This window comes from Gracilinanus agilis, chromosome 1 (genome assembly GCF_016433145.1).
Source record: "Gracilinanus agilis isolate LMUSP501 chromosome 1, AgileGrace, whole genome shotgun sequence".
Classification (NCBI taxonomy): domain Eukaryota; kingdom Metazoa; phylum Chordata; class Mammalia; order Didelphimorphia; family Didelphidae; genus Gracilinanus; species Gracilinanus agilis.
Window position 1 is genome coordinate 354936177 of NC_058130.1, and position 24158 is coordinate 354960334.

General features: G+C 35.3%; 1 protein-coding gene across 4 annotated transcripts in view; it reads right to left on the bottom strand.

Moving 5' to 3' along the window:
- Positions 1 to 1316: 1316 nt before the first annotated feature.
- KIF2A (kinesin family member 2A) overlaps positions 1317 to 24158 on the bottom strand; it is a 131407-nt gene continuing 108565 nt past the window's right edge. For 2 of the 4 annotated variants that reach the window (XM_044663702.1, XM_044663692.1), the window contains exons 15-20: positions 20450 to 20560; positions 16242 to 16309; positions 11974 to 12124; positions 6059 to 6160; positions 2901 to 3036; positions 1317 to 1987 (exon numbers count right to left, since the gene is read on the bottom strand). In XM_044663702.1, the coding sequence (XP_044519637.1) occupies positions 1902 to 1987; positions 2901 to 3036; positions 6059 to 6160; positions 11974 to 12124; positions 16242 to 16309; positions 20450 to 20560 (654 nt within the window). In that variant the 3' untranslated portion in view covers positions 1317 to 1901. Of the gene's footprint in view, positions 1988 to 2900; positions 3037 to 6058; positions 6161 to 11973; positions 12125 to 13384; positions 13499 to 16241; positions 16310 to 20449; positions 20561 to 24158 lie in introns of those variants that run through there. The other 2 variants (XM_044663683.1, XM_044663709.1) reach the window with 2 other exon arrangements.

Sequence of the window (24158 nt, forward strand, 5' to 3'; positions counted from 1 at the left end):
CTATAGTGCATTAAATTCATTAAATTTGTCAGTCTGTTGTTATATAAAATGACGTCTCAAAATTAATAGCTTCTACTTAGGTTTTTCCAGAAGGGAGAGTACAACTATGTATTCCAAGCATTTCTTTGCTCTAAACTCCTCTTTAGGCAAACCTGATTCAAAAATGGGCGGAGGATTAAATTGACATGTGTTTTTACAAGAAAATTTCATAAAATTAAATTCTCATCTCTAAAAGTTATTCCATAGCTTAATTTATTAAACACATTATGAAAATCTACATTTGTATTTCAGCTTTTATGTTTACAGTTTAGGAGTTTTTCCCACCATGATGCAATAAGGGCTTCCCACAACTTTCCTTCCTATGGGGGTTGCAAATACTGAAATGGTGAATCTGGCTCATTTAGCTCTCTACTCATTGCTTTCCCTTTTGCTGCTCCGCATTAAATGAGCTAGCAGTTTCCTAAAGTAAACTAAAACAGGATCTCCTAAGGAGAGTTTGTTAATCTACTTTTTGGACTCTGTCTGGGGAACAGAGAGCAAACTCCTAGAGAGCTATAATTTTTCCCCTAATAAAATATTTACAGGAAATTGCAAACCTTCCTCCTTTGAAGATTAATCTGTGGGGGAAAAAAGGTGCTGCCATCTAAAAAGTGCAGGATACCCCCACCATAACTTTGGTGAGAACTAAATTTCTTGGTGACATTGATCATAAAATGGGTGTTCGAAGGAGTTCATATGTTCTTCATGGCACAGCCACCCCACTTTTTAGCTGATTTCACCATACAGGGAAAATAAGCATTTGCTACTTTTGCCTTAAAGCAACCATACGACTCCATAAATGACCACAAGTTAATGTAACACATGCATCAGAAGCCACTTTTTTTTAAACAGTATACTACCAAAAGGGGTACTTGTCTAGATTGTTAGTTGTACCATTTAAGTATCATACCCCATTTTTAAGGATCAGAATTGCACTATTATTCTCATCAATATCACACTGGCACACACATCGCTTATCTGTATTACCCTAACATACAACTGTTCTCATCATTTTGTTACTTTTTATTTTACATCAACTAAATTTATATATCTGTCCTTTACAAATAAAATGCTAAGAAAATTGAAACCACACTTTCCGATATTTAAACTCATAATTCCAGATTCTTTTTCTTTTTACACATTTAAGATGGAATGGTCCAGTTGGCTTTGTCCACTGTCACAGATTTTAGTTCTGTTCAGTGATATGGCACATCCTGCAAAGTGAACTAATCACACACAAAAAAGTCTCACACATTAAAAATATACACACGCTAAAGTTAATTTACACTGACAAATAAGGAATGTCATTTATTAAGGCTGTGCTTCAGAAAGAGAAAATTTAGGGTCAGTCGCCTTAAGCAAGGCACAGAGCTAGAAGAGTTGAGCACAGCTGTCTCTAGGAGAGGACAAGGTATGTACAATCACTGATGAGGTATGCATGCACGCAAACACAACTTTAAACTGCTCAGTTGGTCTCTGTAGGAAAATCGAACAGTTCAAATGAAATGCTGTGGCTTTTTTTTTTTAAAGGAAAAGTCCACAGGCTTATACTTCATTATCAAAAAGAAGAAAAAAAGTTGGCAAGGATCTCCAAATGTAAGCTTCACAATTTGAGCAAATGAATCATTAAACAAAATGCTTTGTGAATCCTAATCTTGTTTGGTTGTGCCTCCTGGACTAGAAAGCATTTTGTAGACAAAGGAGTGTTTCACACAAATTGAAATGTCATTCAGATGAAGAACAGGACATTTCCACAGACACTTTAGAAAAGTTTGCAAATGTTCAAATGGCCCTTGTAGCCAAACAAATAAATTTTAAGAGTATGGAGGGCTCCAGGGATTCTTTAGCAGCAAGTGCCCATCTTAAAGGGCTCGGGGTCTCTTAGGATTGATCTGCTTGCTGGCCTGTTCTTCTTCTTGTAGAGCTGCACGGAAAGATTTCACTTTATCTTGGAAAAAGAGAAAAGAGGAATGAGTATTATTTAAATTCATGTATAGAGAACTGCAATTAACTGTTCTTCATAGGCTGCTGGGGTTAATACGGGCAAATAGTAAGAGGTCTAATTCAGAGGTGACAGGGCCACAGATGGAGATTAAAATGTAAATACATTTGACAATAAAAATAATATAAAATATAGATAACATTACATTAAAAAAAATAAGCCAAAGGATCCTTATGTATGAATTAGTGACCCCTATTTCAATTTGATTTTGACACCACTGTTATATAATATTCCAAACCTTTATTTTTATATCAACAGGCTTCTTTTCTCTTACCCTATATCTCCCCCACCCCAAACCCTGTCCCCACATTTCCTCCCTTCAAATTAAAGAGTTATAATGAACAAATGGCACTGATGAACTATTAAGGTGTTATTCTGTGGTTTAACAATGGTGCTAAAAGTATAACCAAAATAAGCATTTGTTATCCAAATAATAAAAAATTAGTGACAAGAAATTTAAGAATTTTTTTTAATTTTGAGAAAAATTAAGGAATTTCCAAAATTACTGGACTGGACTATACAATAGTTTACATTTTTTGCTACTTTACTATAAAGAGCATTTTTTATCAAATTTATTTTTTAGCACAAGTTTCAAGAGGAGTACTCAGGGAAAGAATTATATGCTAGAATTAGAAGCTGATAATCCATAATTGTTAAGACATTATCCCCCCTCCCCTTCCCCAAGAAAATTGTTTCTATAGGTACTGGAGGACAAATCTCTAATATAGATCTATGAAAATTAACATAATGTGAAAAAGATTCAAGTTTTTACTAATAATTCCTTCGATGCCCACTGCAATATGAAATAACTCTTAACCAGTATATAAATAATCCATTCTAAATAATAAAAAAAAACTACCTCGAAGTTCAGTAAGAATGTCTATCTTTTGTTCAAGGATTGCTTCAAGTTGCGTAGCATATGAATCCACATCATAGTCCACTTCTTCAGTCATTTCTAGGAGGGCTTTTTCATCTTCTAACCATCGAATAGATTCCTAAAAGAATGAGAAATTAAATACCTGAAGCTTCTTTAATTGTGGAGATAGGTACCTAAGTGCCCACAATCAGAACCAAACTATTTTTAGCATTTGCATAATAGTAACCCACAAAAGAACCTATTTTTCCAACTGCGGGGTGGGGAGGGAGATTACTATCTGGCCCCTAATGTTTGAACTCAATTTTGTCATTCCTCATTAATTTCCCAAGCTCCATCAGAATACCAGGACTACTGGTAAGAAAGGCTAACTCAGTCCTTGCAAAAAACAGAAGATGTACTGTAATTTTCCTTCTCTAATGAATCACAGTTGTAGACAAAGCTACTCAAACATCTTCCCTTCTAAAACCCTCAAGAAATGGGAGAAATATTTTAAGCTGCTCAATTTCCTTGCTTGGTCCTGGGAGTTAGAACAGTTTTGAAATTTCCAAGTCAAATCCTGCCCTATTTACTTGACTAGCTTCGGTTCAGGGTCTGATTGGATATTTGCTTTTGGTTTTCCTTTAATCTATTAGATCTCTCTATAGGCTCTTCTATGTGTTTGCAAGCTTGAAGGTTTGGTATACTTGGGATTGAGTTTATCCTAGGGCCAGTGATGGGCAAACTTTTTAAAGAGGGGGCGCCAAAGGAAAGGAAATGCTCATCTGTCAGTCTGTTTCTAAGGCAACTCTTTGGAAGATTCATTGTATTGTATCCTACTCCTTGTATTCATCAGATTAGGAATAAGGTCCTGTGGCTGGATAGAACATTTCAGCCCCACCCCGCCATCTGACCCGCCCGCCATAGTTTGCCCATCACTGAGCTAGAAACATCAGGATTCATTAAGTCAGCGCAAAGTCTGACAACATTCTGAAAACCTATGTTTGAAGCTTTTCCTTCTTAGGATTATTGCATTTGTAAACAAACAAAACTCCATTTCTCTTTGTCTACCCTATTATAATATAAAATTCCCAACAGTTTTCTTAAGATCTTCAGCCAACCTGGAATCAATCATCTATTTGTCTTGAATATAGCTGGTTTCCTGGGTCCAACTATTTTACTTTCTTACAACAAGACAAAGTGGAGACCACGAAAAGGCCATGAGGCAGAGAACACCCATGTTGTACCCATACATGGTTTGCTTATTATTAATAAACCCCTAAATGAGATCGAGTTCATATGAAGCTTTGTCTGTGTTCTTGAAATTCCCTAAACCTAACACAGAAGTCACATTCATTTTCACAGCTTCTCCCAAATCTCTCCATTTCCTTCTCATTAGAATCATTTGAGATTTTTTTTTTTGTCTTCAGAATTTCAGTTTGGAGAGATTCCCATTCTTCTTGAGCCATTTTCTCTTTTGGAGTCAGTCTTAGGATATCATACCCATTTTACATTCTAAAGTTTCTGAAATTTGCTTTCCTATACTCTAAGACAGTTTTCCAAAACATTTCACAAAACCCTACTCTTCTACACAATGTGAAAGAATTCTGTGATAGCATAACAAAGTTTTTTCCTTGCAAACAATGAAATTATGTATCAAAACTTCACTTTTGACTTGACAATTTTGATTAAATTAAATTTAGATTATTAAAATATACTCTAATATCTTCTCTATTCCTGAGGTAATCTGTATCTCCAGAGACAGCTAGGTGTTACAGTAGATAAAGAGCTGAGCCTGGAGCTAGGAAGACTTATCTTCCTGAGTTCAAATCTAACCTCAAGCACTTCCTAGTTGTGTGAGCCTGGACAAGTAACTTAACTTTGTTTGCCTTAGTTTCTTCATCTGTAAAATGAACTGGAGAAAGAAATGGCAAACTAGGTCAGCATCTTTGGCAACAAAACTCCAAATTACAAGGGGGGGGGGGGGGTGCAGCTGGGTGGCTCAGTGGATTGAGAGCCAGGCCTAGAGATGGGAGGACCTAGGTTCAAATCTGGCCTCAGATACTTCCCAGCTGTGTGACCCTAGGCAAGTCACTTGACCCCCATTTCCTACCCTTACCACTCTTCTGCCTTGTACTGACTCCAGGATGGAAGGTCAGGGTTTAAAAAAAAAAAAAGAAAAAAGAAAACTCCAAATGGGGTCGTGAAGAGTTGAACACAACCGGAATTACTAGACAATATTCTATCTAAATTCTCTGAAAGAAGTAGTTATGAGTGCCCATCAACAAAATGCAAGGTCCTAAACTGTTCTGTGGCTAATTAGTTGGTAATTACTGTTCTAACGCTCTACATAAATGACTACAATTCCCTTCTTTAACCACCTTGTGAAGATAGCATTCACTTTTCCCCAAGATTACTTTCCACCTAAATAATAATTACCAGAAATCTTCCCTTTTAGTCAGAATGCAGTCCAGGGCACCCAATTCAGTGATAGTAAGTGCCAGTTTCTAAGAGACTTTGCAGATCAAACCCCATAATTCAACTCTTAATACAATAATTCATTCCCCTACATTTTTAGTCAACCAAAAGTCAAACAAACTTAGTCACACTTGTAGTTGTTTGTCCTTTAAGGACATTGTGCTTAAATTAACTTTCCAATGGCCTTTTAAATAACCTAATTTACTAATGCCACCCCAAATATGTCAATAAAAATGGGGGAGGGGGTAGAAAAAACCATGTCTTCAAAACTTGCCAAAGAATAGGAGAAATATATAACTGTTAAGGAAGAGACACATAAGTAGTTTTTGCTCTGTGGTATAAAGAAAGGTAACTGCTAGGTATTATGTAGTCTAGTATTATTACTGACAAAAAAGACAAGCAAAAAAAAAAAAAAAAAAAAAAAAAAAAAAGGAAGTGATTCCACTTTCTCTGTTATTTAGTAACCTTATGCTACCCTTTTCAAGCAGTAGGCTTGTTTTTTTCTTTTCCTTTTTTACCCCTGAACATGGATCTATCTATAAAATCACATGTCTATTTTGGGGGCTTAAGGACACATGGAAAAACTAATAACAATTTTGAATCTTGCTGTTGTGGTACTGTCAGAGGACTCAAGAAACACCTTCAAAAGTCTGAAAGTCACACAAGAGGAAAATGTTTTGTTTTACCTGGAAGACTGCCCTGTGATCTTCTACAACTTGCTCTTCCATTTCTACCATCTGAGAGACAGCTTCATGAAAAGTGAACAACTGTGGAGAAACCTCCTCCTCCTGGAAATAAAATAAACATTTTACAAGGTAATGTTGGTACTTGGTGCTTCCTGCCTCCAAGACCCCTACCAAAGGTAGCCCTCTAGTAAACAACATTAATATTACTATACTACTATAATTGGTATTTATAGCGTTTATAGAAACTTTCATAGTGAAATCACATTTGCTTCTGACAGACCACAAGATGAAACTCAATTAAGATATCTAATTTATAAATAAATAACTACCTACACTTAAAAGGTTTTACTGCAAGTTCCTCTAAAAATCTGTCCAAATCCCCACCTCGAAATATTGAAAACTTTATAGAAGTATACTCATTGGTTTATATAAAGTGAGACATATGAGGAAATAATACTAAATTCCATGCTTAAAACAAAAGGGGTTATCCATCCACCACTTTCTGACATCTAGATCATTTTCAATTTCTTTTTCAAAGTTTGATGGATCTCCTCTTTAAAAGAACCATCAGATCATCTTTGTACATAGCTGGAAACTGCGTCAGTCTATAAAAACCTTTTAACTGGTGAATCAGTGACATCAGCACCAGCAACAAAGTAGCTGACACATTCTACATTATCTCAATGGATCTTTATTACAATTGTATGAGAGATGGAAAGTACTATAGTTACTTAGGTTCTTGAAGTACTGGAAATATTATTATTATTTTTTTTTTAATTTTTTTTTTTAAAACCCTTACCTTCCATCTTGGAGTCAATACTGTGTATTGGCTCCAAGGCAGAAGAGTGGTAAGGGTAGGCAATGGGGGTCAAGTGACTTGCCCAGGGTCACACAACTGGGAAGTGGCTGAGGCCAGATTTGAACCTAGGACCTCCCGTCTCTAGGCCTGGCTCTCAATCCACTGAGCTACCCAGCTGCCCCAGGAAATATTATTTTTTCCCATTTTAGAGAAGACAAAATTTGCTCAGTATTTTTGCCATGGTCACACAACTCGGTGGGTTTGAGAGGCAGAATTTGAATCCAGGTCTCTCCTGATTCTAAGTCTCACATTCTTTCTATTTATTATACAATGTTACCTCGGGTGATGCAACTTGTGACAGTGAAACAGTATTGCGATGAACAAAACCTCTGGGGTATAATCAATATGCTCTTGAAGTTTACTAAAATCTTTTTAAATTCTCCTGCCTTGTGAAAAAGTTGGTCATATGTTCTGAATGAAAAAAATCAATTCTATCAGTCTAGCTATGAATTCAGCTTCTTGATGTTCCAAAAGAGGTAACCTTGAGAGCAACCAAAAGTTTTTATTTAGTAAAGTCTCCAAACTTTGGTAATCCAGATCACAAGTAAAACTACTGTTCTTACTGTCACATCATCTTATGCCATCATAAAGGAAGAGAATTCTTGAGTTTGATAGATTCATCTCAAGGAACAATTTGATCCTTGTAGGATTTGAGCTTTTGACCCAAAGAATTTGAATATTTATAACAAAATCATCAAATTCTCTAAAAAATCCTACCCCAGAGTGAACAGGTCTGTGGGGCTGCAGGGGACCCTGGTTGCTTAAAGTCAGTAGCAGCTCAGGCAAATCTTACAGTTGTAAAGGCTTCAAGAAGGGTCCAAGAACAGATTGTTTGTTAAGAACCAGGCTAGATTCAGAGAGGTTTTTACCATCAGAAAGTTAGTTAATGGGTAAGGATTTTTGTTTTTAGCTTCCACATCTTATAACATTTTACCAAGGCCTATAAAAAGTTGTCATCATCATCATCAGTGTACAGAGTACCTACTAGGATGAAATGACAGACTTTTCAAGTACTACAGAGAAAGAAATAACTAAGAATTCTTAAAAGTTACTTTCATTTCTTTTTCAACAATTACATTTCTATCACTCAAAAGTATCCCTTGTCTTGAGTCTGTCATCAAGTTTTACTGTGGGTTTTTTTTTCTTTTGAAAACTTAGTGTTATCACTAAAGTTCTGCATATTCTCCTCCCCTTACTCCAGATCAGGCCTCGTATTATTGAAATAATAAGATATTCATTTGCATAGCATAGTGTTTTAAAGTTTGCAAAGAGCAGAGTATAAGATAGCAGTTGAACCTCATGAAAACTATGATATAGGTTCTAGAAGCATTATTATTCCCATTTTACAGATGAAGAATATAAGTCTTAGGTTATCTGACTTGCCTACAATGCTAAGTATGGAAGGCAGAATTAGAACACAGACCTTCCCAACTCCAAAATCTAACAACTCTATCCACTATATCAAACTGGGTCAACTCCAACATGTCACTCTTCATAAAGTTAATCTTATCACCATCACCTCCACATATGCTATGATCATTAATGAACATTTTTGTTTGTTTGTTGGTATTCTGTTATTGATTAGAAAGCCTTCCTCCTCCATTCTGCCAAGCCAAACCTGTCTCTTTTCCTTCAAGACCTAGCTCAGGTCCATCTCTCTCTACTAAGCCTTTTAAGACTACTTTTGTTCACAGTTATCTATGCCCTAGAGCAGTGTTGGCAAAACTATGGCACATGTGCCAGAGAGGGATGCTCCTCTCCCCGTCTCCACATGCACCTGAAGACATTTCTCCCATGACCCACCCCTGGTGTCCAGCAGCCCAATGAGAATGCTTCCTCCCTTCCCTGGTCTGCAGTAAGACAGGGGTAGAGGGCTCGCATGCTGCGTGAAGGTTGCAGTTTTGGGCACCTGGTCTCTAAAAGGTTTGCCATTACTGCCCTAAAGCATAGCATTTAACTTCTTGTAATTATTTCACATGTACTAAACTATAATTTAAAAAGCAGACATAATTTTTTGTCCTCCATAATATTTAGCACAATGATGTAGAAAACACAGGGACTCAATCTGACTCTTTTTTCCTTTACATAGTCTATAAGAGTTCAGTCAGATATATAAGGGCCAGTACTCTCTTCTACTGGAAGGGCCTAAAAAATTTATTGTATTGTATTTGTAGCCCATTTTTATAGGTCATAAAAAGTAGGATGGTAACCAGCTCATATAAATATTCTTTTACTGAGTGAAACTCTTCATTTCCTACTTGACTAAGCTCTTGGATTTCATGATCTCTAGAAACTCATCATTTTACAATATGAAGTAAATTCTCTAACATACCTACTCAGATCATTTTCTACCAGACTGCAGGACTTCTTACTGCTGCTCCGAGTATGCCCTTTTCAGCTTCTTTTTATATGTTATCAGCCCTCAAAATGCGTTTCACCTAGTTCTAAATCCAATGTTCTCCCTGGCACATCACAGTAATCTACTATCTACAAGACTAATGATGAGGGGGTGAAGGTAGAACTTTCCCACCAATTAAAGAGACACTAAGAGTTGCCATATCTTTTCTTGTGGTTAGCCTTTACATATAAAAAAGTTAAAGCCACTTCCCTCCATCATCTCCTTTCCCAATGACTTTATTTTTTTTTAATGTTTTTTTTTTTAAACCCTTAACTTCTGTGTATTGGCTCTTAGGTGGAAGAATGGTAAGCGTGGGCAATGGGGGTCAAGTGACTTGCCCAGGGTCACACAGCTGGGAAGTGTCTGAGGCCAGATTTGAACCTAGGACCTCCCGTCTCTAGGCCTGACTCTCAATCCACTGAGCTACCCAGCTGCCCCCTCCCAATGACTTTATATCTGGGGCTATTATCCAAGGCCAGAATGACTGGAATCCATCAGTGGCTCTAGTCCAATCAGTAGCAATAGCTTTCTTCAAGGACTTTTTGGGGAGGTTGTAATAAGGGAATATTAGGATGTAATAAGGGAATAGTGCAGGGAGATAATAAGGGGAATATGCTAGGTAGTAGGGAAATTAAGGCAGAGGTATGGTTGGAATTGAGGACAGGCACGGTGGATAGGGTTTTGTGAATCTCTAAGGCAGAAAGGTGGATGAGGAAGGTACAATGGTGAAGGTTGTTAGTTGAGGTGGAAGGAGAAGTAAGGGAATGTCTGAGTTTAGGGAATATAACACAGAGGTATAAAGAGGTGCAAGGGAGAGGATGAGTTAATTTAAGGCAGGCAACAGCAGCAGGGAAACACAGACTGTATACTCAGGTTAGAGACAAAACAATGAAAGGAAACAGACTGAGCCCTTCAAGTAAAAGGGACACTTTACAGAGCAAGGTTAGAGCCAGCCAAGAATGGCTTGAAACTGACTAGAGGAAGTATTGAAGTTACACTTCCTCCAAAATGGATACCTTCAGCTTCCCTCAAACTCCAGAGAGAATGTTGTTGTTCTCTCTCCTCCTCCCTCTCTTATTAATCAACTAATGAAGTAGCCAAAGGGTTTGATTAAAGACAAACCGTGGTTTATTGTTTTTTTTAGTTGTTTGGAAGGACAGAGGATATTAGGTAACCCTAACAGCTGTCTAGAGAAAGCTTCAGGTGGGGGAAGGGAGACAGGAATGAGATTGAGTAGGAACCAGCCTACTCAGCTCCGAGAGGGTTTGTAACAAAAGGGGCAGGAAAGTTGGATACAATGATTCAATAGATATGTTTGTAACAAGGGTAAGCCCTATTTGACTAAACTATCAAGATTTGAAACTAATACTCAGATCTAATCTCCTTTCAAAACTTCTCAGACATTCAGGTAAGGAAAATGAAGGTGGGAATAAGGTAGGCTAGGGAAGATTCAAAGGAATTAGCTAAATTAACAATTTTTAAAGGAAAAGCTGCAAAATATAGGCCAGGTTTCAATCCAAAGAAGGAGCTCAGAATGACCCTGATACTCTCCACGAGTTCCCAGGGCCAACTGACTTTCCCAAGATTCTAAACCCCTTATCAACTGACAGAACTCTGCAGCAAAGCCTGCAAAGCTGTTATGCAGCTTCTCTGCACCACAAGATAGAGTGTGTGCCAAGTAGGGAAGAGAAAGAGATTCCCTTTGCAGCTGTGATGTACTAAAAAGAGTACTGAACATAAGAGTCAGTCTCAGTTCAGATCCCAGCTCTGCTTTGTAACTAAGGGGAAGTTACTTTACCAATGAAAACCTCCATTTCCTTATCTGAAAAACTGAAGTGGGTTTATATTACATGAGCTATAAACACATTTGATCCTATAGTTCAAATATCAGGACCCTTATCAAGGTCCTAAAATGTTAAGATCATCCAGTCAGATAAAGTATGTTGGGAACACAGTACCTATACATATATCTTATTGCTCCTTTTTATTAAGTTATGGCCTCTAGCATATTATGAATTCAAATGTGCCAGGAAGAACAAAAAACAATATAAAAAATTGCTTTAAATAATAAAATGTCTAGATATATACCTTAGTTTAAGTCAGTTCTGGCACCTTATTTTACATTAATTATAAATGAAAATATGACATTAAAATTAGGAATCATGGAATCAGAAGGAATTATGTAAAAAGAAATTTCAGAGAATCAATAAAAGTTAGCTGTATGTAGGGATAACAATATTAAAAAAAAAGTTAAAAAGCTCTCTTAGGGAATATAATCCAAAATAATAATAATAGCCAAGTCCTTAGTAGTACAAACAATGAATCTGCAGAAGTGGCACCATGTATTCAAATATGTTCTATTTGAAGTTATGAGTATGTAAAATATGGTCATTGGTTCCTGAACCCAATAGAAATAAGAAGTACAAATTCAAATAATGCAACCACTTCAAGGAATCCATGATTAGTATTAATTGGGACCTAGCCAAAAACCCAGTAGAATTATTTCAACAGCTTAAATGGAAATAATGAAAAGGCATAAAAGTGACCTACGTTAAATTTGAGTACTGAAGTCAGATTAGTTAAAAACAATATAAGAAAGTAGTTTTTAGGCTATGAGGTCATAATACTGTTGCATAAAGCAATTATTAAGTTACTTACATTTTGCTCACAAAGGAGTTTTAGGTCATCTCTCTGAGGTGAACTCCCTACACCCCATTGTGTTTCTAAATCATCAATTTGATTTGGAGGATGATGCATAATTGGACGGACATCACCGGCAGCAGCTGGGTCTACAGTTAATTCTTTTACCCTAAAAATATAGAGGATATTATAACTAGTAAAGATTCATTCAGTAATAAAATTCCAGTTTTTTAATTGAAAGCATTATAATTCACTTAGAATGATGATGGCAACTTCATAAGTTATTATTTTGCTAAAGTCAGGAGACACTTAGTAAATGGATATTTACCTCTCTGATTTGATTTAGACTACTCTGTAATCATTTTAATATTGTTATGACATATAACCATTATAAAAATAAGCATTTACCATAGATAAATAAGGTATTGAGGGAGCATTTAAAAGCAGGAAACATTTCTATGACTACTGAATTTTAAATAAAGGGAAAAAGGCAGTCTGGTGTAGTGGAAAGAACACTGAATTTAAAGAGTTATGAGAAGGGAATTTTAGTTCTAGTTCTACAACCCCACTAAAACTTTTGGTAGATTATTTAACAAAGACTCAGTTTTATCATTTGGAAAATGGAATAATAGCTCTCTTATTCCACCTCACAAGATCACTATGAGGATTATATGAGATAACTTATGAGTGATGTGTAACTAAGGCTACATTGTGATGCAATTAGGTAACATTTCAAATATCAATCTGTTCAATGTCATTTTTACAAAATAATTTGGCATGGAAAACATGGCTTAATTTCAGGATTTTTGCTACTTGTTATATCTTTTTTAAGTAACAAGATTATACTTCTACTAAAAAGGAGAAAAACTTCTACCCAAACAAAAAAAAGCAATTACTAATTTTTCTATTTCCATCACTTAAGTAAGACTATCAATCACTTAGACATTTACAAATTTAGAGTAGTATGCTTTTCAAGTTAGGGATATTATACTGAAAAATAAGAAATAAATAAAAATAGGAAAGAAAAATAAGTCACAAAAAAGGACTGGCATACTATTTTTAAACAAATGGTATAAAATGCCACTGCCATTTTAATTAAGAATACTAAGAATACCTTATTTACTATAAAATTATATAAGTCAGAACTATTCTATTTAATATATACAAAGATGACATCATCATTTTAAAAACCAAATAAACATGAAGGGAATTAAGCAAGCCTGAATTCTATGGCAATAGTTTTAGACACATAAATGAACAATAAAAAAGATAACAGAACATGCAGGACCACCACCACCTGCCAAATGAAATGAGAATGACAAAATATATAATGGCTTAATGCAAAGGAGTAAATGTATATCTTTTCCAAAATTTATCTCAAAATAAAAAATGAAAACAATAAAAATCTTATACATAGAATAATGTAGACCTGGTGATGGAAGGAGAAAAGTCGTCATACTCATAGGAAGGAGAGAGATCAGATCGACTGCCACTACCCTGTGAGAAGGGAATGTCTGATGGACTAATTCCAAACTCCTTTACTCTGCAGCACCAAAACAGCAGCAAATTAAAAGAAAATGCTCTTGTAAAGACAGTTGTTGAAATATAAATTCCAAATTCTCATTTAGCACACTTACTAAAATTGTTTTAAAAGTAAAATGAAAAACTTAACTTTTTGTTAAGTAATATATCAAAACAGTAAGATGACATTTCTCTTCTTTCTACTTAATGACAGTTCTAGCCCCCCATATTTCTTTTATTTCATATTCATTGATGGTAAACTTTTCTCCTCGGTCATGTCCCTTCCTAGAACCATTAACTTAATTCTGAAGACCTATTCCTTTATACTATTCCCCTTTCTACCTACATTATCTTTCTTTCCCCCTTGCCTTAAGAGTTATATTTTAAAATGGCTTTTGCCAAGGTCACCAATGATCTTTGCGTCTTCTTTATCTTTGGGTCTCTTTTTTATTCACATACTTCTTTGATCCAATGACCATCCCTTATTTTCCAGAACACATATTGACCTGATGTCAAGTTGTACCATGATCTCTGATTAATGCTCTTTTGTTTCATTGTGGTTATCATAAATATTAAGAATTTATACCCAGTCAGTAGTACAAGGACCAGGGAGACCAGGGTCCTTTGGCGCTTCATCCTTTATAATGTCTTTTCCAAAATAACGTCTTTTCTTTAGAAACTCATTTACTTCATATGATTTGAATTACAGTACAGTCTGCCACTGACTACAAAATCTCTACTTCTAACTCTTCAGTCTTTTCATATTAAAATGAAAATATGCGAAAATATTAGCACATCTAAAAATACAAAGATATTTTTAAAAATCATACTATAAGTAAAAGGATTAATAACTGCAAGATTTTATCATATTTTAGACAAAACTAGAAATATAACAGAGTTTTAGTAAATTCAATGAATTTATTTGGTTTTAAAACTCCATTATTATAACACAAAATGCTGATCAATTATTTTATATTTTATGTTATTTCTACTAAAGAAAAAATGGACTTTAATGAAAGCAGAAGAAAATCTAGGTAACTGGATGGATAACTTTTTTTAAAACTGCAAAAATACTAAAATAGTAGTAGAATGATTTACCAAAACCAGTTGTGAATTATCTTGAAAAATTAGCAGGGATGTAGGAAATAGATAAACCTGTTTCACAATTAGGCATTCATTGGCTTAAATACAGAAGATTGGATCCTCCTTTCTAGCTCTACAGTTCAATAATTTTTTTTTAATCATTTAAAAAAACTTGGCATTTGAATGTTAAAACTTAACAAGAAGTCTCCAATATTCAAGTCAAATATAATTTTTCTATATTTCGGTCTAAAAGGATTAAGAAACTATATGACACTGAGTTTTGTTAGCCTTTTTTTTTTAATCCTCATATTCTGTCTGAGAATTAATACTGAGTAACAGAGTTCTGAAGCAGAAGAGCAGAAAGAGTTAGGCAATGGGGTTTAAAGTGACTTGCTCAGGGTCACACAACTAGGAAGTATGTGAACCCAAGACCTCCTTTTTATAGGCCTGGCTTTCTATCCACTGAGCCACCTAGCTCTCTCTTTGTTAGCTTTTCAATCTTCATTTTATTTTTGCCTTTCAGAAAGCAATTCAATCTGTTAAAACCCCTTTGTCAGAAGAGGTTGCATAGCATTTGGAAAGATAAAAAAAAAATTAAGTCATTTCAAATGGTAAGGTTAAAAGAGTGCCACCTTTTATGACATGGCAAAGTTATAATATATTTGTTTTCTTACCCCTGCCCATATATGAGAGTCCTATGTGGATATTAGGAGTACCCTTCTTAATGACAAAATCCCAAATACCTTGAAAATCAATTTTAAGGTATTAAAGGTTTCTGGTCTATGTATAATTCAAATGATATGAGCATTACATTTTGAAATGGATCTACAGTTTTTACACTATAAATACAAAGTACTGAAAATGGTAAGATAATATATTTTAAGAAAACACTGACAGTTAATAAACAATTATTTATTAAGCAATAATGTACTAATACCCTATAGGGATACAAATAAAGCAAATTACACATTGCTTCTGTTTAAATCTCCATTTTAAAAAGTTCTTTTTTAAAAACAAATTTCAACTCCAAGTCAGTTTAAAAGCATTTAAATAAATCAAGAAAATATAAGGGGTGCAGGGGGAGAACCTATACAAATCCAATGGATCACAAAGAGCTGTCAGTAGTGACTAAATATTTTGTGGAAACCAAAAAATAAATGTACTCCAATCCAAATTCCATTGGCCACATCCATACATACAAATCACTAGATTCCAAATTTAAGCATTGACTGATCTTTTTGTTGGTGCTAATGACTTACACTATCCAATTCAGAACTGGCATATGTGAAGTGAAGATGTCTGAAGTGTTAGCACTGCTATGCTAGCTTTAATGGGTATTTGTGCCTTTTCTTTGTATTCCCAATGCCATTTACACAGTAAATACTTATTAATTGTTAGACTATAAACAGAAACAAGATTCATTAAAAACAGCATGACAAAATTTCTATCACTTTATCCCCTCACAATTGATTTTGACATTAGAACACTATAAATTATTTAATATATGTTCAGAAATTGAAAAAAAAACATGCATAATGAGGGTTTGTGAAACATAGGCATTTACTCCTTGCAAAGAACAAAGGAGTGTTAATATAATTAGGTAGAATTTTCATAACTTTTAAATGTAGTCAAATCTCTCCTATCCCCCCTCAGATTCCCAAATGGAAAACTATTTGCCATACCTATTTGCGTATCTTAATGTATTAAGAGTATTTTCACAAGATGCCATCCCTGGAGAGATGGTAGCAATCTAGGGGAAAACAGAATGCAAAAGTCAAGGAGGTCTGTGGTAAATTATCAAGACAAGAGAAACTGAAGAGTAGGTTTCACACTAATAAAGGTGAAAATTTTGCCAATGAAATATGGAGAAATGAATTCAGCTCATGATAATGTCTTTCTGTCTTGTCATTTGTAGCTAAATTTCCTTGAGAAACTCACCTACAATAGATGCCGCTCCACTCTTGCACTAATCTTCACACTCTTCTTGTTTGTTGGTTGCTTCCCTATTGCCTACAAACACATGTCTTCTCCATCCTCATAAAGCCCTAACTTAATGGGTCTATACCTACTATTTATTGTTCTCTCTCCTCATTTTGGTGGCTAAACTCTGTAAGATGGCCATTTACATCTAAGGCTGACCCTTCCTCTCTTCTTTTTAAGTCTCTTCTTTGCAGGCTGGTGTTATATTAAAAGGAGAACACTACTATCTATTTGATGTATATGAAGATGGAGTACAGAGAGAGGATAGGATGACACTTCTCCTTTATAACAGTTGCCCAGGCAGGATCCTGTAGGTCAATGTGTTTTATCCCTCAGGACCCACCTGGGGTTAATTGATATTAATTATTGGGCTCTTCAGCTGAGGTAACGTTGGTAATCTGACTGCGTGACTCCCTTCCCAAATAAGCTTTGGAAACCAATTCAGGAAGGTACTTTAACTTTGAATATATTTGACACAGAAGGATAATGGTAAGGGATAGAGGTAATGGGAGACCCTACTTTAAATTGATACTAAATGAATCTCTAACTGCAGGCAAATGAAGGAATCAAGATGATAGCTTCTCTCTGGTACAGCCTGGCCAGGGCTACTCCAAAGCAGGCAAACTGCTGTATAGTTTCAGCTTTTTCTTCAATAGATCTTAAGCCTAATCAGTTGAGATATCCTCCCTTTATCCACCCTCTTCTTCTTCTCCTGCCCACTTCCCGGATCCTTCCCGGGCCCTGGGAAGCCTAGATGACTAAGATGATTTACTTCCTAATATATAGGGGCAGTAGAAACAGAGATGGTGGACTGATACAGGTTGATGAAGGTACAGGAAACACAGGAGGAGCTTGCAGGGTTGAGTTTGCAAGTCTCTATTTCCCCAAAGCCAGGATCCACTCTGATCTCTAGCCTCAGGGACAGGTAAAGACCCAAGAACCTCTGTCAGAGTTCTCAACTGCCCTCTCCTGAGTCCGCATGCCTCTATGGAAACATTCCGACATCCAACCGATCTATCTGTCAATCACCGAGTGAACTTCAAGCTCCCAGAGATTCAATATAACACTGGTTTCCAGTATCAAAGTTCTATTGAAATCATTCTCTCCAAAGTTAGTAATGATTTCTTAACTGACAAATCTAAAAGGCACTTCCTCAATGCATATTTTTATTTTTTCTTCTTCTTTTTAAAACTCTTACCTTCCATCTCCTTTGCTTTCAATCAATTATCATCTCTATATAGATGACTTAGATCTACCTACTTATCCAGCATTAACCTCTCTCCCAACTTCCAGTCTTCTATGAAATGGATGTTCCATAAACATCTTAAAAATCAACATGTCCAAAACCAAACTAATTATCCTTCTTTTCCAAAAATCTTCTAAATCCTCTTTTTAACTACTTCTTCTTCTTCTTCTTCTTTTAGAAATCCTTACTTTCTGTCTTGGTTCCAAGACAGAAGAGTGCTAAGGGCAAGGCAATAGGGGTCAAGTGACTTGCCCAGGGTCATACAGGTGGGAAATGCCTCAGGCCAAATTTGAACCTAGGACCTCCTGTCTCTAGGCCTGGCTCTCAATCCACTGAGCCACCCAGCTGTTTCCATCTCTTTTTAACTTCTTAACTACTACTGTCAAGGATACTACTATAGTCACCCAGGCTCACAATCTAGGATCACAGTGGACTCCTCACCCTAATTCCAATCGGTTCTCAAGTCCTATCATTTCTACTTTAGTAACAGCCTTCCAATATACTCTCTTCTCTCCTTGGACACTGCCAACCACCCTTGGGCAGAGCCTTAATACCCTGATGACTAGCTCTCTTGCAAAAGCCTCCTGATTGGTTTCCCTTTATTACCTTGAGGATCAAATACAAAATGTTTTGTTTGTTTTCAAAGCTTTTCAAAACCTGGTACCTTTCTACCTTTCAGACCTCCTACACTTCAATTCCTGACAAATATTCTACAATCCATTAACACTGGCCTTATTGCTGTTTTTCTAATACAACACTCCATCTCTCATCTCCATTTTTACTGACTATTGCCCCAAGGCCTGGAATGTTCTCCATCTCTATTTCCTAGTTTCCCCATGTCTCACTGTCTCATCTTTAGCCTCCTTAATCTTACTGCTTTCCCTTTCAGATTCCCCCCAATTTATTCTGTTTATATCCTGCTTGCTTATTCGTCTCCTCCATTATAATGTGAGATCCTTGAGAGCTCAATTTTTTCCTTTCCTTGTATTATTTCTAGAATTTAGCACAATGCATGGCTAACTTACTGTTAAATGCTGTTTAACTTACAGTTAAATGACTAACAACTAAAATGCCTACCCTGGTCATTCCTCAGGGAAAATATTTAAATGGAACAGCCAGAGGGAGTGTTTGTGTTATAGATGGAGGAGGGGGAAGGAATCATGCTACCTTCATGTTACAGAAATCACTATTTGACCTGCTATTAGAGTATATCTTATTTTTGAAATTGCTCATTTCAAACAAACCTCTATTTTCCAGAATATAGTTTTAGCACATTAAATTTTAAAATTTTTAAAGTTTTCTTACTGTGAACTTATCAACAAACATAACCATTTCCACATACAAAGACAAAGAAGACTATAAAAGAAACTGAACTTTTGTTATATGGTTTTCAGGAGAAGGATATAAATAAAAATGATTAAGTAGCTATAAAACTGTATAACCATCTTCTCTTCATTTTCCTCTATGTACTTTTTTTCCTTTTTCTTCTAAAAACTCTTATTTTCTGTCTCAGAATGAATACCAAGTATCAGTTCTAAGGCAAAAGAGTGGTAAGAAGCAGGTAAATTAGGGTTAAGGGACTTGCCCAGGGTCACAAAGCTAAGAATTAAGGTCATATTTGAATCCAGGATCCCCCATCTCCAGGTATGGCTCTGTATCTACTAAGTCACCTTCCTACCCCTTCTGTGCACTTTTAAGAGTATTCTGTTGATGTTCTCTTGTGCATTTCTAGAACTACCACAGAGCTATAGAACTGTCCAAAAGGCATATTTGTTTTGGAAGAAAATTTAATTATTTCTGAATGGCTAGTATTTCAAACACAACATTGTTATTTGTGAAGTTGCAACTTTAACAGTCTGGAATTTCATATTATTTATTTCATCATTCTTGATTTGAAGAGACTGAAATTTCATATTACAAAGTAAAGGGGAAACAGAAGACAAATTGGCAAGAATTCTACTCAGAACTACCAGAGTACCTGAAAAGATAAAAATTTTAGTGTTAGGCACCCCAGGAATTCCAATGACTTTCAATAGTGCTGAGGGCAGAAAAGTTTATAAAAAGATGACAGAAACTTTGGTTACATGCTAATCTCTCTCTATACCCATTCCTTCTTAAAAGGCACAAAGAGAGAAGCAACTGAGGTTAAAAAAAACTCTTTTGGATTGAGCTTGCAGTTAGACAATGTATTTTAGTCAAAGGTACGGCTCTTATTAGGAGTGGGGGTTCGGGGGTTAGGGTTAAGTGGACTTTTCATTTTGTTGATTTAATGCAGATAGGCATTTACTTTATAATTTGCACTCTTAGAGAACTGTCTCCTCTAAGGGTTAAATGATATAAATGAAAAACAGTGTGCAGGGGAAAGAACACTGAATTTGGAGTCAAAGGATCTTGGTTCTAATCCCATCTGTGCCAATTGTGTGACTTCAGGCAAATCATTTCACTTCTCCAGGTTTCAGTTTACAATTAGGGGATCCAATTAGATGGCTTTTAAGGACTCTCCCCACTTTCAATCTATGATTCTATGACTAGAGAAATTATATTTCTGGATATATATATGTATCATATGATTCAATAGAATGTATTCAAACATAATTTGTTCTGAGATGTAGTCAGCCATTTCACACTCTTCTCTGAATAGCTCTGCCCCAAACAAAAACTTACCATGCATGTGCGGGAGTTTTCTCCTATGAATGAATCTCTTAGCACCTGAGTGAGTTTACTTGCTCGGAAGGGAGTATGAGGTTTATTTCTACCTAAGGCTCTGATGCACTCCTAAAAAAGAAATCAAGGTTTACATTGCAGTTTTCTATGAGATTCCCCTCCCCAGAAATGAAATTGGCATATTTAAAAACTGTTCTTGCCATAGCACCTACCATTTAGTACTACAAGTTTTATAGATTTCTATCAAGTAATGTGAAAATTCTTAAAAGTGCCTCAAAAATCTAAGGAAACTGAAGAAAATAAAAGTATTTAGAGTAAGAGGAAAATGCCTTACTGAAAAGAATACTAATTCAAAGTAATTTGCATATTTTAAAAAGGAAACAGAAGTGTTAAAGTTCAAGTCTTTCAGAACCTCCAACAAATACTTTAGGTCTTTGAGATCCAGTATATATCATAAGCCCAGTTAATGTAAACTGAAAAAATCTTTAAAGCAACTTATGCAGACATGTATATATATAGTACAGATTCAAATCTATAGGAATAAAAGTTATTTTCCCCACTCATAAATAAACTGGTAGTTTTCTGAGGAAGAAATCTGAGTAACCAATATTAAACCCTATTAAAAATACTGCAAATGACTAATAATTAGAAAAAAGGAAAATTAAAGCAATTCAAAGATTCCACTTCCCACTCATCAGCTGGGCAAAGGTGACACCACCTCCCCTATCTACAATGGAAGGGCTCAGAATTTTCATACACTCCACCCACCAATTATGCAATGGCTAGACAAGTTATAGAATATGAATATAATAATAATACATCATAAGATATTGTTTTAGGGATAGTTTCAGTGAAAACTCAAAGTTTGTATGAAGTGATACACAGAGAAGTAAGCAAAATTAAAAGAATTTACATAATTACTACACCACCATAAAAACAATTTTGAATGTCTTAAGAATTCTTATCAATAATCTTATAATCTTATCTTGATCAAAATTCTAATTCAAGAGGACCAATGATGAGGCATGCTGACAGAAAAGGTAAGACTCATAATGAAGAATAAGTTTTTTAAACATGGTCAATATGTGAATTTATTTTGCTGGGCTATGCATATTTGTTACAGGAGTTTTGGGGGATTTTTTTTAAACCCTTAACTTCTGTGTATTGGCTCCTAGGTGGAAGGGTGGTAAGGGTGGGCAATGGGGGTCAAGTGACTTGCCCAGGGTCACACAGCTGGAAAGTGTCTGAGGCCGGATTTGAACCTAGGACCTCCCGTCTCTAGGCCTGGCTCTCAATCCACTGAGCTACCCAGTTGCCCCTGGGGGACTTTTTAATGGTGAAGAGATGTCAGGAGAGAGAAAAAAATCAATTTTTGTTCATTAAAAAATGAACAGTTATATAGTCAAGTTATATAGAATAAAAATCAAATATTATGTTATGAGCAAGAAAAATAATTTGTTCAGCAGAGAAATCTGTCCTGTCATAAAAATATTTTCCACGGTCTATTCCCTACTTAGTGGAGAAATTACTTGTAGTAGATTTCAAAAATAAAATTATTTTCTTTTTGCGTATAAAAATACCAAGACAAAGTAATATTTGTTAAGTATATTTTAACTAAAACTTTTTTTAACAGGCTTATCAGGATAGGGGTAGGGTCTCTGGTTTTTGGAGTGTACAAGTTAAGAATAGATGACAACTAATCATTATAGAATGACTTTCTCTACTGCATATGAGCTTGATTAGATAACCTCTTAAGAGTTTCTTTAAATGCTCAAGTTACATGATTATATGGCTAAAAATGAAAGAATTATCCCAGAAACATTAAAATTTGGGCTCTAACAAGAGAACAACTCAGATCTTTTTTTAGATTCAAAGTTAGAAGTCATTTTCTTCGTTAATTTAAGATAAAAGTTCACAAAGTGCTATTCCAATACTTAATACCCAAACCTGTGCCAGTGAAGTTTCTCCAGTTACTTCTTTTTGCAGATGACATTTTTCTAACTATATCTAGCTCTGGAACACTACAAGGCAGGGGTCTTTTGGGCTGTGAGAGCCATAAACGCCACACTTTTTAAAATGTAATTTTGTGAGAGCCATACAGTGCTCACAGTGCGCACTCCTGTAACAGCACCTGAAAAAAAATTGACTTTATGGCTCCTGCAGAAAGAGCCATATCTGGCCCTCAAAAGAGCTGGATATGGCTCGAGAGCCATACGTTGCCCACCCCTGCTATAAGGCCTCATCAATAAGATGAAAGGTCACTGAAGAGATCTGTTTAGTTGTCTACATAGTGAAAAAGAACCAACTGGAAAGCATTTGTGACAACTAAGCAACATTTTCAAAAATCCCAAATTGCACCTTGCCACAGAAGACCTTATTTTAATACTTGTTTTTACTTTAATATCAATAGAATCATAATCAATAACATAAATAAGATGAAAGTAAAAATCTTTGTAAATAACTTTTAATCTCCCAATGATGGTATATGGCTTTGTACTAGAGGACTGTTCTTCACAGAATTGAAATTAAAGATGGCCTGAAGGTCAAAATAAAGATGCAAAACTGACATAAGCTGATTACAGTGTATTATGAAAAATAATTTGCATTCAAAACTAAAAAGCAATTATCAAGGATATATATTATATGAACATATGGAATTAGATGTGGGCTATTATAAGAGACAATCCACTATACAAGGAGAAAGCTACATTTATAAATATAAAATATATTAAAAGAACCAGAAGGCATTCTTAGATATATTTGGTAGTTTTGAAGTTTTAGCAGAAGACACAGATAAGAATCACATAAGATGAGGTGTGGACAGGTTATATAGCATGCACTAGTGGAAGAAATACCCACAACTTATTAGACAATAGATCTATCAAAAAAAAAACTTTAAGATTACATTTAGCTTTAGTAAGTGCTTTCACAAATATTCAGTTTTCTACTTTGAACAATTATGACTTCTTGCAAAGGCTACTTCTATTTTATCTACCAATGGGATTAACTTTCAGCATCTTGAAAGCACAAAACAAAAACAGTTAATAGAGAATCAAAACCCCAAATAAGTGTAAGATGGTCAGAGTGTATTCAATGTGCCTAGTTAACTACCCCCAGTGAATTCATGTCATCAGGCTTGGACAAATCCCAGGTTACTGGAAAAAACTTGTAGGTAACTGCTAAACTATTACTGATGATTTCAGATAATCTTGGCAACAAGAGAAGTTGGATAGAATTGTAGATGTTCCAATTTTCAGAAAGAAGAAGGTAGATGCCCCAAATTATAGAATACCTTCTTAGTGCACAAAAAGGAAGCATTAAGAGAGATCTTTAAAAAAGGGAACATGAATTCATCAATACATCATCCCAAAATAAACCTGTTTCAGTTCATTTTTTTACAGCTTATCTGATAGGTTTCAAAAAAAAGGTATATACTGCTTTGTGAACACAGCATATCTGAATTTCAAAAAACCAAATAAAGCATTTAGCACTCTCTCTTATGACAATATGGAAAGTTAGAAATTGGATGGTACTACAGTCAGGTGAATTAAGAAGTAGCTAAAAGAGTGGTGATTAATGGAATGATACCAACCTGGGAAATCATTAATATATTGCCAAAGGGACTGTCTTTTAATACTATTCGATTCAACATTTTCATTTGTGCTTGAGATACAAATTTTTATTGTTTTATCATATCTGGGGATGAAGC